The sequence below is a fragment of the Rana temporaria genome, chromosome 12 (genome assembly GCF_905171775.1).
Source record: "Rana temporaria chromosome 12, aRanTem1.1, whole genome shotgun sequence".
Taxonomy (NCBI): Eukaryota; Metazoa; Chordata; class Amphibia; order Anura; family Ranidae; genus Rana; species Rana temporaria.
In genome coordinates, this window is record NC_053500.1 from 129,061,870 (window position 1) to 129,078,482 (window position 16,613).

The 16,613-nt window shown below is 41.2% G+C and overlaps 1 protein-coding gene across 1 annotated transcript in view; it reads right to left on the reverse strand.

Moving 5' to 3' along the window:
- Positions 1–15,764, reverse strand: part of SLA2 (Src like adaptor 2) — a 35,818-nt gene extending 20,054 nt beyond the window's left edge. The window contains exon 1 of the mRNA XM_040330674.1: positions 15,492–15,764. Coding sequence (XP_040186608.1) covers positions 15,492–15,510 — 19 coding nt within the window. The 5' untranslated portion in view covers positions 15,511–15,764. The remainder of the gene's footprint in view (positions 1–15,491) is intronic.
- Positions 15,765–16,613: the final 849 nt, after the last annotated feature.

The window sequence follows — 16,613 nt, forward strand, 5'->3', positions numbered from 1 at the left end:
TAATAATTTGTTGTCAAATATAGGATTTCCTACCACACACATGCAAAACTGAAATTTTACATGAAACCCGATCTGCACATTAGAGATAAAACAGGCGTCCTATCTTTTTTATTTTCGGTGGAAAATGAATCATACATTTTCCCAGGTGTGTGCTGCATGTGTTCCACATTACAAGCTAGCTTTAAAGTTTAGATTTGTGTGGGCGATGGGGGAGAACCGTCATTTGATAATGAAGATCAGTTTGTGATAAGTGAATGGAACAAATTTTAAAGAGCCTTTGAATAGTACAATTTATATGAAAAAATATTAGACTGATCATTAAAATGTAAAGGAAAAATAGAAAAAAAAAGCAATCTACAAGACTGCCCATCAATACACCAAATGGCCAAAGCTGTGTGGACACCAACCCATTACACCGACAGTATATAAGCTTGTTGAACATTCCATTCTAACTATATTGGCAATTTAGAGTGTGTATAGCCAAAACTTTTTATTTTGTTTTGGATAGAGTAGGAAATGGTTAAACCCATATCAGTTGACTTTGTTTTGCAGACGGTATCCCATTGAGGAGATTTTCCTACACTTCTTTCTCAGAGACACAACAATCAGTTGTATGAAATCTCTCCAAAGTGAGAGAAGATCCCTTCATAGACAGTTGTCACTGGGATGCCGTACGAGTTCTTTCCCATCATCTTCACTCTTGGTGACAATGGCCACCAGGATAAATAGAGAAGATTTGGCATACAGTTTTATGAATATGGAGTTGCCCCCACTCCCCTTTGAGGCTTCTTTCCTGTGAAGGACTTCCTCATGATTTTGAAATGTGTGAGTGTGGAGTGTGAGTTCTTTTATAGATCTTCTTTAGCCCAGGCCAATATGGACACCTATTTGACCTTGTTGGACATCCCATTCTAAAACCATGGGTATTAATATGAAGTTGCACTCCTTTGTGGCTATAATGGCCTCCAATCTTCTGGGAAGGCTGTCCACAAGATCTTAAAATGCATCTGTGGGAATTTGCGGCTATTAATCCAGAAGAAGGTATAAATGTTGAATGAGAAGACCTGGCTCACAATGAGTGTTCCAATTTATCCCAAATATGTTGTAGGGTTGAGGTCAGGGTTTTAAGCAGGCCACTTGGGTCCATCCACACCAGACTCTTCAAACCTTCATAGCTGTCTTTCTGCACAGGAGCACAGTCATGCTGGAATAGGAAAAAGGCCTTCCCCAAACTGTTGCCACAAGGTTGGAAGCACACAATTGTCTAATATTTTTTTGAATGCCATAGCTCTACCAACAAACTTCATTGATGGGCACAGTTGGTCACTGCATTCAGCATAAATGAGTTTTAACCAATTCTATTGAGCTTTGAACTTGGTAATTGATTGACCAGCTGACTCTGTGTGTGTGGACACCTTAGGCCCCTTTCACATAGGCTGGATCAATTTTTTCTGAGCAGGGGATTCATTCGCTGATCGCCCAATGAGATGACCAGAGTGGCCAGATGATAGGTCCATGTCCACTCTGCTTAGGCAGAGCAGACACAAATACAGCCCACTCTGCTCTATAAGCAGTCAGATGTAAACAGACCTGACCGGCCTCCGTTGCGATCCAGCCAGACGGAGAACGGATCCCCTATCCATTTGTTTTTGCTGGGTTGGATTGAAGGTAGCCAGATGTAAATTAACACAATTCGGTTTACATTCGACTGCCCATAGAGGAGAATGGAGGGTCCAATCGGGTCCGTCTGAAAAACGAACAGGCGGACCAGATGGGACCTCTAGTATGAAAGTGACCTAAAGAGGTGAGTAAAAGATATGGAGATTTGGTACACCAACATCTATCCATTTATGGTGGGCTGACTCTTTATTAATAGCATCATACTTAAAATATTTATTATCATAAGCAATGACAACTCCTGGCCACCAATCAGAAATCATTGTTCTATTACTGAGCCTTGTTTGATGTGCTATAGAGCACTGGATAAAGTGACAGTAACATGCATTATAAGGAGGGCCTGTTAAACATATGAAAGAATTTGGTGAGTTTCATAATTTGCTGTTCATGTTCTTAGAATTGAGTTATATATAGATTGTTCCTCCCACCTGCTGCCAGAGTTTAACCATAGGAAAAACAAGTGTCTTAGATGCAGAGAAAGTGTTACAGCCCTTTCTCAAGTATTTTACTTTTATAAAATGTCTTCAATGATTTAGAATAAACATTGGAAATCAATCATAGCGTCATTAAACCAATTCATTAAGGTGGCACAATAGGTAGATTCTGTATTTATCCTATCTCACCGGGAACTTCCCTGCTAATATTACCATGGTAGGCAGTTGCCATTTATTAGCCTGATTAAGACTGGGATTCCTAGAGAAAAAGGGCTATCATCAGAAAATGGGAGTCTCAGTATTCATGCCAAGGACTTGTGTACACAGGCATTGTTGTGAACTGTATCCATCAATGTCTCAATGATCAAACGTGTTTGAACCCAAAAAGCTGTGTTTCACTTGCTTTACTCTATAAGGTCTTCTCTGCCCAAAGAAATGCAATACAAAGCAAAGCAGGACAAATGCAGCCAACGCGGTGCCCTGTTTTTTTAGTAGTCTGCTCTCCTCCTGCCCAGTGCTCTAATCGGCAGCATTAATACTCCCTGAGTTGATTGGAGCAGTGGGTAGGAAACGTGTTGGTCCACTAGAGACCAGTGTGCTCTGTGTTGAGCAAATGTCTGATTCCTAAAAGCGGGGGTCCGCGGGTATTCGTTTTTTTTTTTTTACATGCTTCTGGCGCTCTTACCTTGGTTAATCTGCTACTCATGTGTCCTAATATTAAAGCCGCCAGCATCCTCATTCTGCCGCAAAAGATGTTTTTTAAAAGTCTTAGATGGACGTTTCCATCTTGCTTATGGGCACTCTGAAGCCCACAAGCAAATCCTTCCGGGATACGGTGAATTTACACCTTAGTTAAAATGGCAAATTAGTATCCGCCCTCGTCACATGACGCGCTTTGCGAGTCATGTGACCCGCTTTCCGCATCACGTGACACTTGAGCTAGCGCGAGAATACACGCCTGGCTATTTCGGATGGTCTCCTGTGAGTGTTGAAACGTCACTCCCAGGAGACATTGCAACCAGCCTTGAGGCGTCGGGGAAAATGAGCGACACACCCACTCCCGCGGGGAACAAGACCCGGAAGTGAGGCTGAATCGATCAGAATAAAGGTAACCTTATAGATCTGGAAAAAAAGCACAGCGGTTTAGGCATTTATTAAGGCTGCAGTACTGATAAATACAAAGGTGAAGGGTGAACCTCCACTTTAAAGTGCCGCTGGAGCAGGGGATGTCAATTCTGGATCTGAATCTGAAAAGTGTGGCATGCATTTTAATTCAGCCCCCTTAACTCTGATAATCTGATACCTCTATCTAGAATCTAGTGGAACCAATTGCCTTCAGAAGTCACCTAATTAGTAAATAGAATCCACCTGTGTGTAATTGTATCTCAGTATAAATACAGCTGTTCTGTGAAGCCCTAGAGTGTTAGAGAACCTTAGTGAACACACAGCATCACGAAGACCAAGGAACACACCAGATAAAGTTGTGGAGAAGTTTAAACCAGAGTTAGGATATAAAAAAATATCCCAAGCTTTGAACATCTCACGGAGCTTCAATCCATCATCGGAAAATGGGAAGAGTATGGCACAACTGCAAACCTACCAAGACATTGCCGTCCACCTAAACTGACAGGCTGGGCAAGGAGAGCATTCATCAGAGAATCAGCCAAGAGGTCCATGGTAACTCTGGAAGCGCTACAGAGATCCACAGGAGAATCTGTCCACAGCACTCCACAAATCTGGTCTTTATGGAAGAGTGGCAAGAAGAAAGTCATTGTTGAAAGAAAGCCATAAGAAGTCCCATTTGCAGTTTGCGAGAAGCCATGTGGGGGACACGGAAACATGTGGAAAAAGGTGCTCTGGTGAGATAAGACCAAAATTTGACTTTGACTAAAAGCAAAATACTATCTGTGGTGGAAAGCTAAAAAGCTAACACTAAACATCACCCTGAACACACCATCCCCAGTCTGAAAAAGACTTGAGACTGGGACAGTGGTTCACCTTCCAGCAGGACAACGACCCTAAACATACAGCCAGAGCTACAATGGAATGGTTTAGATCAAAGCATATTCATGCATTCGAATGGCCCAGTCAAAGTCCAGACCTAAATCCAATTGAGAATCTTTGGCAAGACTTGAAAATTGCTGTTCACAGACGCTCTCCATGCAATCTGACAGAGCTTGAGCTATTTTGAAAAGAAGAATGGGCAAATATATAAGTACATGTACAGTATGTATATATTTTTTATAAGTGATCTCTGTCCTCAGCTGCATAAGGGGCTTGGAGAGATGGGGGTGGAGAAACAGTGATACACTGATCACTCTAGTGAATGACTGTGCAGCGAGGTGTCAGCAGAAGTCTGATCATTGGAGGACAGGCAGGCTATTCTCCCAGCACAGCCAGAAAACTGGTCACGCTGGGATAGATGTGCTCTAACGTCCAGGGCGGTCAGTTTGAAACAGGAAAGCAGAGAGGCTGGCAGATTTTGCGCAACTGAAGCAATGCAAAGTACATGGTACAGCAGGCACATATGAGGAATATGAAATGTTGGGGTAACATTTCTCAAGCAGGCTGCGCAAAACATTGTTAATTGCACAGACAGCATTAGAAGGTGCTAAAGAAAATATAAAACCGTTGCATGAAACTTGATAAAAAAAATCCAGAATGTAATGCAGAGTCCTATTTGGTTCTAAATGACCACAAGTAGTTTAGTATAAAAGCTGTAGCCAATGAGGTTTAGCTTTTACACAGTGTTATTAATGGGAGATTCTTAACAGTACATTTTTATTTCTGAATACAATATGAACACATTCTACACAATGGCTGCTTGTAGGCTGGCACTGAGAATCTAAGGGGGTTTCCTTGCCTATCACTGCAGGACTGAGGAGGATGCTCAGTAAAACAAATTTGAAATTGGAGTTTATCAGAAGAAAAGAGACTGCTGAGAAAGTAATAGTGATACCGAAAATACGCCTGGGACTCCAGCTCTAAACGCATGAAGGAGCACAACCATAAACATCCTGTGTCTATAGAAAGCTCCCAATTTCTGATTATTAAAGGAGAACTCCAGACAGAGCACAAGATGTGAGTGAGTGAGAAACTTATATAGCGCAACACATGCGAACTGAATCGCCTCTGGGCGCTTAGTATCCTTTCCCTATTGTACTTTTGCCCTCAGAAAAGATGGGTTTTAAGTTTTTTTGTGAAGGCCAGGTGATTCACCTCCAACCGGATGCTGGTTGGTAGAGCGTTCCATAGTCTAGGTCCTTGGATTCCAAATCTTCGTTCTCCTTTGGACTTGTATCTGGCTTTGGGTATCTGGAGTAGATTTTGGTTGGTAAATCGCAGAACGCGATTGGGGTTGTGACATTTTATTTTTTCGCATTGGTATTGGGGAGCATTTCCTTGAACACACTAAGGCCCCATACTCACGAGCAAACATGTCTGCTGAAACTGGCCCGCAGGCCAGTTTCAGCAGACATGTTTGGTCGTGTGTGGGCGCGAGCGGGCCGAATTCCAGCAAACATTTGCCCGCCGGGCCTTTTCCCAGCAGACAAATATTCCTGGACTTGTTTTAAAACAGTCCGCTGGAATTCTGCCCGCTAGGACATGTACGGTCGTCAGTACAGACCTACCGTACATGTCCAGGCGCCCGCCGTCCCTCGCATGCGTCGAATGACTTCGACGCATGCGTGGAAGCATTTTAAAGGCGGGCCGCCCACGTCGCCGCGTCATTGTCGCGGTGACACCGCGTCATCGACGCGGCGACACCGCGGACACGCCCCGCGTATTGTTTACGCGCGGACTTCTGTACGATGGTGTGTACAACCATCGTACAGAAGCCCTCTGGCAGACATGTATGGTGAAAACGGTCCGACGGACCGCTTTCACCATACATGTTTGGTCGTGAGTACCCGGCCTTAGGCTTCATTTCCACTGGCGTTTTTACAGCCACTTTTCTGAGCGTTTTTTACAGCTTAAAAACGCCTGTCCATGTTATTCTATGGCATCATGCCCACATAGACGTTTTTGAGCTGCAAATGGCATAGGCGTTTTTGAGCTGTAAAAAAAACGCAGGACCAGGGCGTTCTGAAGCTCCAGAGTAGAGCTGTAAAAACGCCAGACGTTAAAAAACGCTCAAAAACGCGCGAAAACGCTCAAAAACGCGACCGCGGCATTATTAAAGCTGCAGCTCACAAAAATTTTTTTTTTTTTTTTTTTTTACAAAATAAACATGGACAGGCGTTTTTAAGCTGTAAAAAAGCCTAACAACAGTGGCTGTAAAAACGCCAGTGGAAATGAAGCCTTATGTGTCAGACAGAGTGCCTTAAAAGTGATTCTGTCTTTTACTGGAAACCAATGAAGGGATCTCAGTGAAGGTGAGATTGATCCCAATGTTTTTTTCCCAGGCACGAGTCGAGCGGCCGTATTTTGAACGACTTGCAGACGAGTGATTTGGTATTTTGGGAGTCCGAGGTAGAGGGCATTTGCATAGTCGAGTCTGGAGTTGATCATTGTTCCCACCATGACTGCCATGTCTTCTTTCGGGATAAAGGGAATGAGTCTACGTAGCAGGCGCAGCAGATGATGCGATCCGCTGACTACTGACCCTATTTGTGCATCCATTGTCATGTGGGTATGACTTATTCAGACCTTCATACCTGCAGTTTATTTAATTACATTTATAATTAAAAGAATTACATTTATAATTATTTATTTATTTGTATTTTCTTTTCTTTTTAGGGACAGGCACTGTCACATTTGCACATTCATCAGCACACTTCTTAATTGGGGATATCCATAACCCCTGGTGATATAAGAACCAAATAATGAAGGTATGGGACTGGTCCTTTGAATAATCAAAAAATATTGAAACAGGCTACCAACCTTACTGAACCTTAAATCAAAGTAGAAAAATCTACCTAATGTGGGTTACATCGTCAGTAACTAGACCTCAATTCCATGCTTTGATTGCGAAAAACAGCAGTACAAATCTCACTGGCTATAGCTAGCTTTGTGTATTTGTGATTTTCCTTTTTTATATAAATTATATAAAATCTCTTTCAGCTCTTTTGTCCTTATCTATCCATATTTAAAGCAAAACCAAGCTATTGACATCTTCTGAAGTCACATTGGTCCCCAATAGGACTGTTGATGATGATGATGAAGGCAGTCTGGAGAAGGGGTATGGGAACATATTGGGCAATAAATTGGAGTCTGTAGTTGTAAAAAGGATAAGAGCTCCTGCTCTAGGATCACTTCAATTTGCTAAATCTGTACCTAGTGCCAATGCTCACGAGTGGTCCAGCTCATGAACAAAATGCAAAAACCTGGTACACATTGCTATTTTTCCTCAGTTATATTATTTCATATCGCACACTCTTTTTATAATATACAAGTGAAAAAAAAAAATTAAACTCATAAATACAACATACAAAATAATAACCTAGTACAAAGGTCTCTTGGTGGGGCTTGTGATAAGTATTGGGTGTGTAAGTGACCATGGCATGGCCAATACGTTTTTTTTTGTGTGTGTGTCAAATCTCTCATTGTGGATTTAGAAGTAATGCTGGACCGGCTGAGATCGATTTTCTGCTCTCATCAAAGGGATCCTGGGTCTGTTGGACCCTTTAAAATGTGATGATTGTTGAGGGTGAAGAACACTGCCAAGGAAGGTCTCCAATCTTCCAATATTTATACATTTTACAAAAATTTGATTTAGGGCGTATGGGGTATGTACCACGTCTGTATTCATTTTATTGTGTGTCGCCACAGTAAAAAGTACAAAAAGAAAAAAAAGTTTTTTTTCGGCTTGATTTTTCACATAAAGAAAATTAAAATTTCAACAATTTTGTTACAAAAGTACTGAAAATTCCCATAAAAACATGTCATTTAGTTATCTCCAAACTACCAAATTCATAATATTGTACATCAAGCCATCACTCAAATGACTCAAGATCGGGGGATACAAGACTTATCATCAACATAATATTATATAAAGCCTGACACATTTTTTTGGATCATAGTCCACTTCTTCAGGAGTAGGTGATGGAGATAATTAAAAACATGTAAAAAAAATTAGAAACAATGACATAAATCCAAAATCATTTAAAGCGTCTTTATGACGACCGCAGTTACCTCAAAGACCACTCGGGGCGTTGCAATAGCCTAGAGCATAGGTGTCAAACACAAGGCCCGCGGGCCGAATCCGGCCCTCCAGGCCATTTCATGTGCCCCCCACACCTCTTCTGCAGCTGCAGGAAAGCTCCAGCCCTCCTCTGGTCCTACTCCCGACCCTTGCTTTCAAGCAATGCATCCAGCTTCTTCCCAGCAGTAGCATAAGGAAAGGGGGGTGCACTGTGATGTAAGGGAGAGTGGGGGACTCAACTTCTGATGCTGGGGTGGCTCTTGACATCTAATGTAAAGGGGAGTGTATGTGCTGGACATCTAATCTTACAGATACAACCGGCCCTTTTGAGAACAATCATAATGCTGATGCGGCCCACGATGAAGTTGAGTTTGACACCCCTGGCCTAGAGGGTTCAAGACAGGGACCCCAATTCAGGACAGCAGGGGCAAACACTTTAAATGGTTTTGGATTTATGGAAACGAATTGTTTCTATTTTTTTAATTGTTATAGAGCTGTTCTTGGCTATCTCCAAAATCTTCTCCTGAAGAAGTGGACTGTGATCCAAAAAATCACACCAAAAATGTATTTTTTTTTTTTACTTAATATGTGAGTGATGTGGCATCCTATAGCCTTTACTACACAGTAAAAAAAAAAAAAATTGTTGTAGGCGATTTATTGCCATGATCCTGGTAAATCAGCCAGCAACCATAAAAATAACAGTGACATGTATTGGCATAATATAGAGACACAAAGGTCTTCTCACCTAATTAATTTAACAATTAAAAAAAATATATATTAATTTTCTATGATTTTCACTATAAATTAACAACTTGACGACCGCCCACTGTGCATTTACGTCATTATTTTGACATTAAATACTGTTGCTATGGCAGCAGCTAGCTGCCATAATCCCAGGACTTGTTTGTACTGTGAGCGATTCTGCGTCTGATAAAAGTGGTCCCAGCAGTGGATTTGCCACGGGATGACTTTTAGAGGCGGCGGGAGAGGTGCCCCCCCTCCCGTCGCTTCCCAGTCATCTCCAAGCTTACCGGACCTGTCTGTTAGCCCGGAGTCAGGCAGGAAGCCTAGTGAGGACCAGCTGGCCCCCACTCAGCTCTATGCCCTTGGAGGACCGGAAAACGAGGGCTGACTTTGGTTCCATCTCTCGGCCTTAAAGGGATGATTTTTTTTTCCCTTAAAGGCAAAATTACTTCTCTCAATAAAGAGGACCTGTCATGCTAATTTCTATTACAAGGGATGTTTACAATCCTTGTAATAGGAAAAAAAGTGATAAAAATAAAGGGACAGTGTAAAGATTAAAAGTAAACTAAATACGAACAATTTTTTTTAAAGCGCCCTGTCTATCCATGCTCACGCACTGAAGTGAACACATACCTAAGTTGCACCCACATATGTAAACGGTGTTCAAACCACACATGTGAGGTATCGATGCGACTGTAAAGCCCTGTACACACGATCAGTCCAAACTGATGAAAACGGACTGAAGTTCAGTTTCATCAGTCCAAACCGACCGTGTGTACGCCCCATCGGTCTGTTGTCCTTCGGCCCAAAAAAAGAGAACTTGCTTTAAAATTGGACCGATGGACGCCTGACTGATAGGTCAAAACCGATGGTTAGTACGCAAAAGCATCGGTTCCAAACCCGGGCATGCTCAGAATCAAGTCGACGCATGCTTGGAAGCATTGAACTTCATTTTTCTCTGCACGTCGTTGTGTTTTACGTCACCACGTTGGACTCGATCGGTTTTTGAACTGATGGTGTGTAGGCACATCAGACCATCAGTCAGCTTCATCGGTTAACCGATGAAACTGAACTTCAGTCCGTTTTCATCAGTTTGGACTGATCGTGTGTACAGGGCCTTAGAGTAAGAGCAATAATTCTAGTACTAGAACTCCACTGTAACTCTAAACAGGTAACCTGAAAAAAAAATTAAAGCGTGGACTATGGAGATTTTTAAGTACCATAGTATTCTATTCTATTCTATGAGCATGCGCAATTTTAAAGCATGACATGTTAGTTACCTATTTACCCGGCATAACATCATCTTTTACATCATACAAAAAATTGGGCCAACTTTAATGGGTTTTTTTTATTATTATTTAAATACTTTTTCCCCCCAAAAAATTGCATTTGAAAGACTGCTGCACAAATACAATGTGGAATAAAATATTGCAAAAATTGCCATTTTATTCTCTAGGGTCTCTGCTAAAAAAATATTGTTTGGGGGGGTTCTAAGTCATTTTCTAGGAACAAAATACAAATTTAAACAAAAAGTTCCAGAAAAGGCCTGGTCTAACCTATAGCATAGTCAGTAGTCATCTTTTGCTTTTTAGGCCTGGTCCACTTACAATCAATTCAACACAGCTAGGTAGACTCGTTCCCTTTATCCCGAAAGAAGACATAGCAGTCGTGGTGGGAACAATTCAGACTCGACTATGCAAATGCCCTTTACCTCGGACTCCCAAAATTCCAAATCTCTCGTCTGCAAGTCGTTCAAAATACAGCCGTTAGACTCGTGACTAGGAAAAAAACATGGGAATCAATCTCACCTTCACTGAGATCCCTTCATTGGTTGCCAGTAAAAGACAGAATTACTTTTAAGGCACTCTGTCTGACGCATAAGTGTGTTCAAGGAAATGCCCCCCAAAATCAATGCGAAAAATTAAAAAGTCACAACCCCAATCGCGTTCTCCGATCCACCGACCAAAATCTACTCCAGATACCCAAAGCCAGATACAAGTCCAAAGGAGAACGAAGATTTGCAGTCCAAGGACCTAGACTATGGAACGCTCTACCAACCAGCATCCGAATGGAGGTGAATCACCTGGCCTTCAGAAAAAAACTCAAAACCCATCTTTTCTGAAGGCAAAAGGACAGTAGGGAACGGATACTAAGCGCCCAGAGGCGATTCAGTTCGCATTTGTTGCATTATATAAGTTTCTCACTCACTCACAGCTATGCACTGCATAAAAAAGTGCTTCAGTTTCATTATATTCTATGCTGCAATTATATACAAATTTAGAGGCTTTATTATTTGTCTGCATTAAACTAAAAGCTAATTGGATGCCATTGTTTGTAGCAACGTGTATGGCCTTATTAAGTAAAAATTTTGATGCCCCTGTCTAAACGGTAGGCTTTCATAACTTCGGCAGCTGCCCTGTCATTCTATATCAGCAGCCTCTGACTCGTATATTTTCTAGCATGGCAACATGTTTTGCGAAAAAATAATAAAAGGCCCCTGGATCTACTCTAAGGTTCGAAGTCTCTAGTATAATTGATAATTATCTACTAGATCCAAAGCCGCGCCATTAAGCATTGTTTCGCTTCTCATGGACAATATATTTTTTAACAATCCCACACTTTTGTTGGCAATTCAATTGTTTGTTATTGGGATGTGCAAATCTTTGACGTTCCTGGCAGACATTCGGCCAGTTTGTGTTCTGTATCCATTGAACACAGTTCTTGCCCCTTTAAAAGTGACCACTACAGTAGATGCTTGCAAGTTCAAAAACTACTAGTGAATAAGTAAAAAAATAATAATTGGCTTCTTCATCAATGTGTCCTAAAGAACGTTTTTTTTTTACAGCTCACAGCGAACAACAAAACTCAAAGCTCTGCCGAAAAATGAGAGCTAATTGAATGTATGAAGCAAGCTTACGCATTGATGTGGGCCGGTATTATAGGCAGTTGTTATTTCACGCAGCTTGATATCTAAGGCCTCCAGTAAGGTGATGTCCGCCACAGCCAAAAAATTTGTAATTTGTACACTTAGATTTAACAACAACAAAAAACTTTGTCCATACATAGCAATGCGTTTTTCACCAAGCAGTAAAGCTTTTAGTTTTGCTTGCCGTAAATTCAACAAATTAATTCTATATAATGAATAAGTAATGATAAAAGTCTGTAGAAATAAATTGGAGAAAACACATTGCAGTTATTTAAAATATATAATGGGCTGCTTAGAAACCATGTTATGCACTTTTAGGTGTACTGGCAATTATAAAAAGCACTACGGGGGGGTACTACAGACAATGACACATATAAGGAGGTACTTAGTAAACCCCTGCTACTGTATAGGGCCACATAGTAAAACTAGAGCGCCATGTTTAGTCCTTCTGTAAAAGTCTGTAGAACTGGTCTGGTGGTGGAAGAAAGCTGAACATCTTCTGAGAGTTTCATTATCTGGGAAATTAACTGAACTGTAACAATGGGGAACAGCTGTTTTGTATCGGATATAAAATGTAGACATTCTACGAGAAGCCAATTTTTTTATTAAGCCAAATAGAAAAATTCATGGGTATGTTAGATACTCAACCAATTGTCAAAGTGGGCAGCTATCAATTATTTTGACATCAAATAGTCTAACTATGTAAGACCATCATAATATTACCAGCCTTATCCAATTTTCGCCACAAAGGCCACTAACACCAGTAATAGGAACTTTTGCGGGTTGCCCCAAAGATGGAGCCTATTGCAGTTTGAGGGTACTGTTATGCATTTACAAGACCTCCTCACCATTGCCTTAGCCAATTGTTAAAGTGGGCAGTTATCAATTATTTTGTCATCAAATAGTCTAGCTATGTAAGACCACCATAAATTTACCAGCCTTATCCAATTTTCGCCACAAAGTCCACCAACACCGGTAATAGGAACTTTTGTGGGTTCCCCCAACTATGGCGCCTTTTGCAGTTTGAGGGCATTGTTAGGCATTCAGGAGACCTCCTAGCCATTTCCCTAGCCATTTCCCTAGCCAATTGTCAAAGTGGTCAGTTATCAATTATTTTGTCATCATACAGTCTAGCTATGTAAGACCACCAAAAATTTACCAGCCTTATCCAATTTTCGCCACAAAGGCCACCAACACCGGTAATAGGAACTTTTGTGAGTTGCCCCAACAATGGTGCCTTTTTCAGTTTGAGGGTATTGTTATGCATTTACAAGACCTAGCTATTGTACTACCACATATAAACAATGATGAATATGGGTTCTCACACCGGGCTTATTAGTGAGATCAGGATTTGATTTAGGCAACGTCATTACAGGACTCTGGCACTTGCAAATTGGATGCATCCAACTGTGAGATTAATTGAACCCGGTAGGACTTGAAATCTTTTTTTTTTGTTAAAATAAAATGTTGGCTATAGCCACCTGTTCATTAATGGTATAAGGTACTGGCTGGATAAATTAAAAATAATAATAATAATAATAATAATAATAATAATAATAATAATAATAATAATAATAAAAAAAAAAAAGACAAATGGGATAAAAGGTCTATAAAAGGTAAAAAAGGTAAAAAAACATAAAAGAACAAACCCAAATTTGAATTAACATAAGTCTATACTACTACAGTAAAACCTTGGTTTGCGAGCATAATTTGTTCCAAAAACGTGCTTGTAATCCAAAGCACTTGTATATCAAAGCATTTTCTTTACAGGGTATACAAGAGAAGAGGGGCACCTCTAAGTGTAGCAATAAGTTGCTACATGTTGTACCTTCATTAAATGTAACCATATTGCTACACTTAGAGGCTCCTCTCTTCTTTTTTATACTCAGTTGTGACATGACGCTACTCTTATATCAAGACATCGCTTGTATATCAAGGCAAAATGTATTAAAAGATTTTTTTGTCTTGCAAAATGCTCTCAAACCAAGGTTGTATGGGCAAAAAAAGGTTAAACAAACAAAAACAAAAAAAAAATGTAATGTAGTGGCTGGATAAAAAAACAAAAAAGAAAAATAAACAAAACACAAATTGGATAAACTTAGATCTAAACTCGGGCATAAAGGTTAAAAAACACCCACAAAAGTACAGATCCAAATATAACAAATATAAGTATATACTATTATAGACAAAAAAGGTGAAACAAAAAAATGTAATAAAAAAAATATACCCCAAATGTTAAAAAAATAAATAAAAAGGGGGTAGGCTTGATGGACCAAATTAGCTTTTTCATTGTCACTTTGTATGTTTCTCTGTGGGAAGTGCTCAGAAACAAGTTTGTACTCCCTTTTCTCTAAAAAGTTTGGAAAACTTTTGTTTGCCAATATAAGCCGGTGACTTGTCGGTATTGTTCCCCTATCCAGATGGTTCCTGTAAGGACTGCGCAGACGCAATCCCTGCCGACGGAAATCTCCGAACCTCGGCCGGCATCCAGGCTCATTCCTTAACATCCCCGTGGATTGGAGGATGTTAAAAAAACAGCCAGGAGGCCGAGCGAAGCGAGGACGTGAGGCCGACTGGCCACTTTCCTCAAATTCCACGTCGCCCTGGATGCCGGCCGAGGTTCAGAGATTTCCGTCGGCAAGGATTGTGCCTGCGCAGTCCTTACAGGAACCATCCTGATAGCCGGAACCATATTGGCAGATCACCGGGACCAAAGGATGGAAGCATGGATCGTCAGCCCCTATTGATGATGACCGACACAGGCCAGTCCTTGTCTGATCACTGCAAGGCATGCTAAAATTGTCATCCTAGCTTGCTTGGATAATTCCAGGTCTTCTGTAATTTGGAAGGGTTTGGCAAGATAGTAGGATAACTGGCTTTCTCATAAAACGTATGTTTCATAGTTAGGAATTGAATGTACTTATAAACACAGCACCTTTATGTAGCACAGTGGTGTAGTGAGTAGCACTTTCGCCTAGCAGCAAAAGGGTCGCTGGTTCGAATCCCGACCACGACACCATCTGCCTGGAGTTTGCATGTTCTCCCTGTGCCTGCGTGGGTTTCCTCTGGGTACTTCGGTTTCCTCCAACCCTCCAAAGACATGCTGGTAGGTAAATTGAATCTTGTCCAAATTGGCCCAGTATATATATGTATGACTGCGTGTCCCAAGCGTGTCGAGATCCTACGGGGTAAAATGACCGCACCAGCCAAATAGTCACTGGCTGGAAAAAGCGCCTTCAGTTCGCATGTGTAGCGCTATACAAGTCATTCATTCAAAAACCCCAATATCATTCCTGCAAAACCAGAGATAGCGAAAAACAGGTTTCCAGGCAGCCAGCAGAATGTGGACATTCTCACTGGGTATCATGAATACTTTAAGAGCCTGTATAGGCATATTGGAACAAGACCAGCATGGACCACCTAAAAAGACTTTCTGAAATGTGTATTGAATGTGTCTCCTATGCAGAGTTATGGTCTAATAATGCGAAGACCTCTATTTTGGCAAATAATACACCGAATTTCTATAACATAACTGCCATAGAAGAAGAATAAAAATAAAACTTACTTTGTTCGCATGTTTCCATCAGCTGAAAGAGAAGACTGACTACACCTGCTAGTGAGAGAGTTTGGAGGAAGTTTTCAGTGTGGGTTTCCTAATGAGTAACCTTCGCTGTCACATCGAGAGGCAGCCGAGTCTGAGAAGTAGGATGTGTCTTGTAACAATATTCAGCCAGATCTGTGTGATGACATCACTCCCAAAATTCTATGGGGAGACCTGAGCATGTAGGAGTGCCTGAAACTGCAGCGAACGACTGACTTGTGTCATGGATCGTATGGTGGAAGATCAATGCACCCGTAGGTCATGGAAAGTACATCATGTTTTTGTGACTTTTTAAAATAAAAGAATGGTGTGGTCCAGACAAAGGTTTTTGTAGGATAGATTGTATTCACGTCATAGAACCTAGACCGTAAATATCTCCAGACTCTTACCTGCGGTATCCACAACAGCCTTCCTCAAACTTTTCATTCTAAAGGAACCCTTGAAATAGTTTTCAGGTCTCAGATAACCCCGGCTGAATTGAATTCATCAGGGGTCAGTGGGAAGAATGCTCCTTATATTGGAGGTCAATGGAAAGAATATTCAGTGGGAAGACTGCCCCCCTTGCATTGATGGTCAGTGGAAAGAATGCCCTTTACAATGGTGGTCAGTGGTGAAAATGTTCCTTACATTGGTGGTCAGTGGAAAGAAGGCCTCTTACAATGGTGGTCACTGGTCAGCGATGAAAATTTTTCATCCATTGTTGGTCAGTGGGAAAAATATTCCTTACATTGGTAGTTAGGATGCTGTATACATTGGGGGCCAGTGGGAAGAATGCCCATTACTTTGGGGGTTAGTAGCAAGAATACAATGATGATCAGTGATGAAAATGTTCCTTACATTGGTGGTCAGTGAGAAAAATATTCCTTACGTTGATGGTTAGGCCACGTACAGTCCATCCGATGAGAACGGTCCGATGAAGCTGACTGATGGTCTGATGTGCGTACACACCATCGTTCCAAAAACCGATCGGGTCAGAACGCGGCGACGTCAAACACACGACGTGCTGAATAAAACGAAGTTCAATGCTTCCAAGCATGTGTCGACTTGATTCTGAGCATGCGCAGGTTTTGAACCGATGCTTTTCTG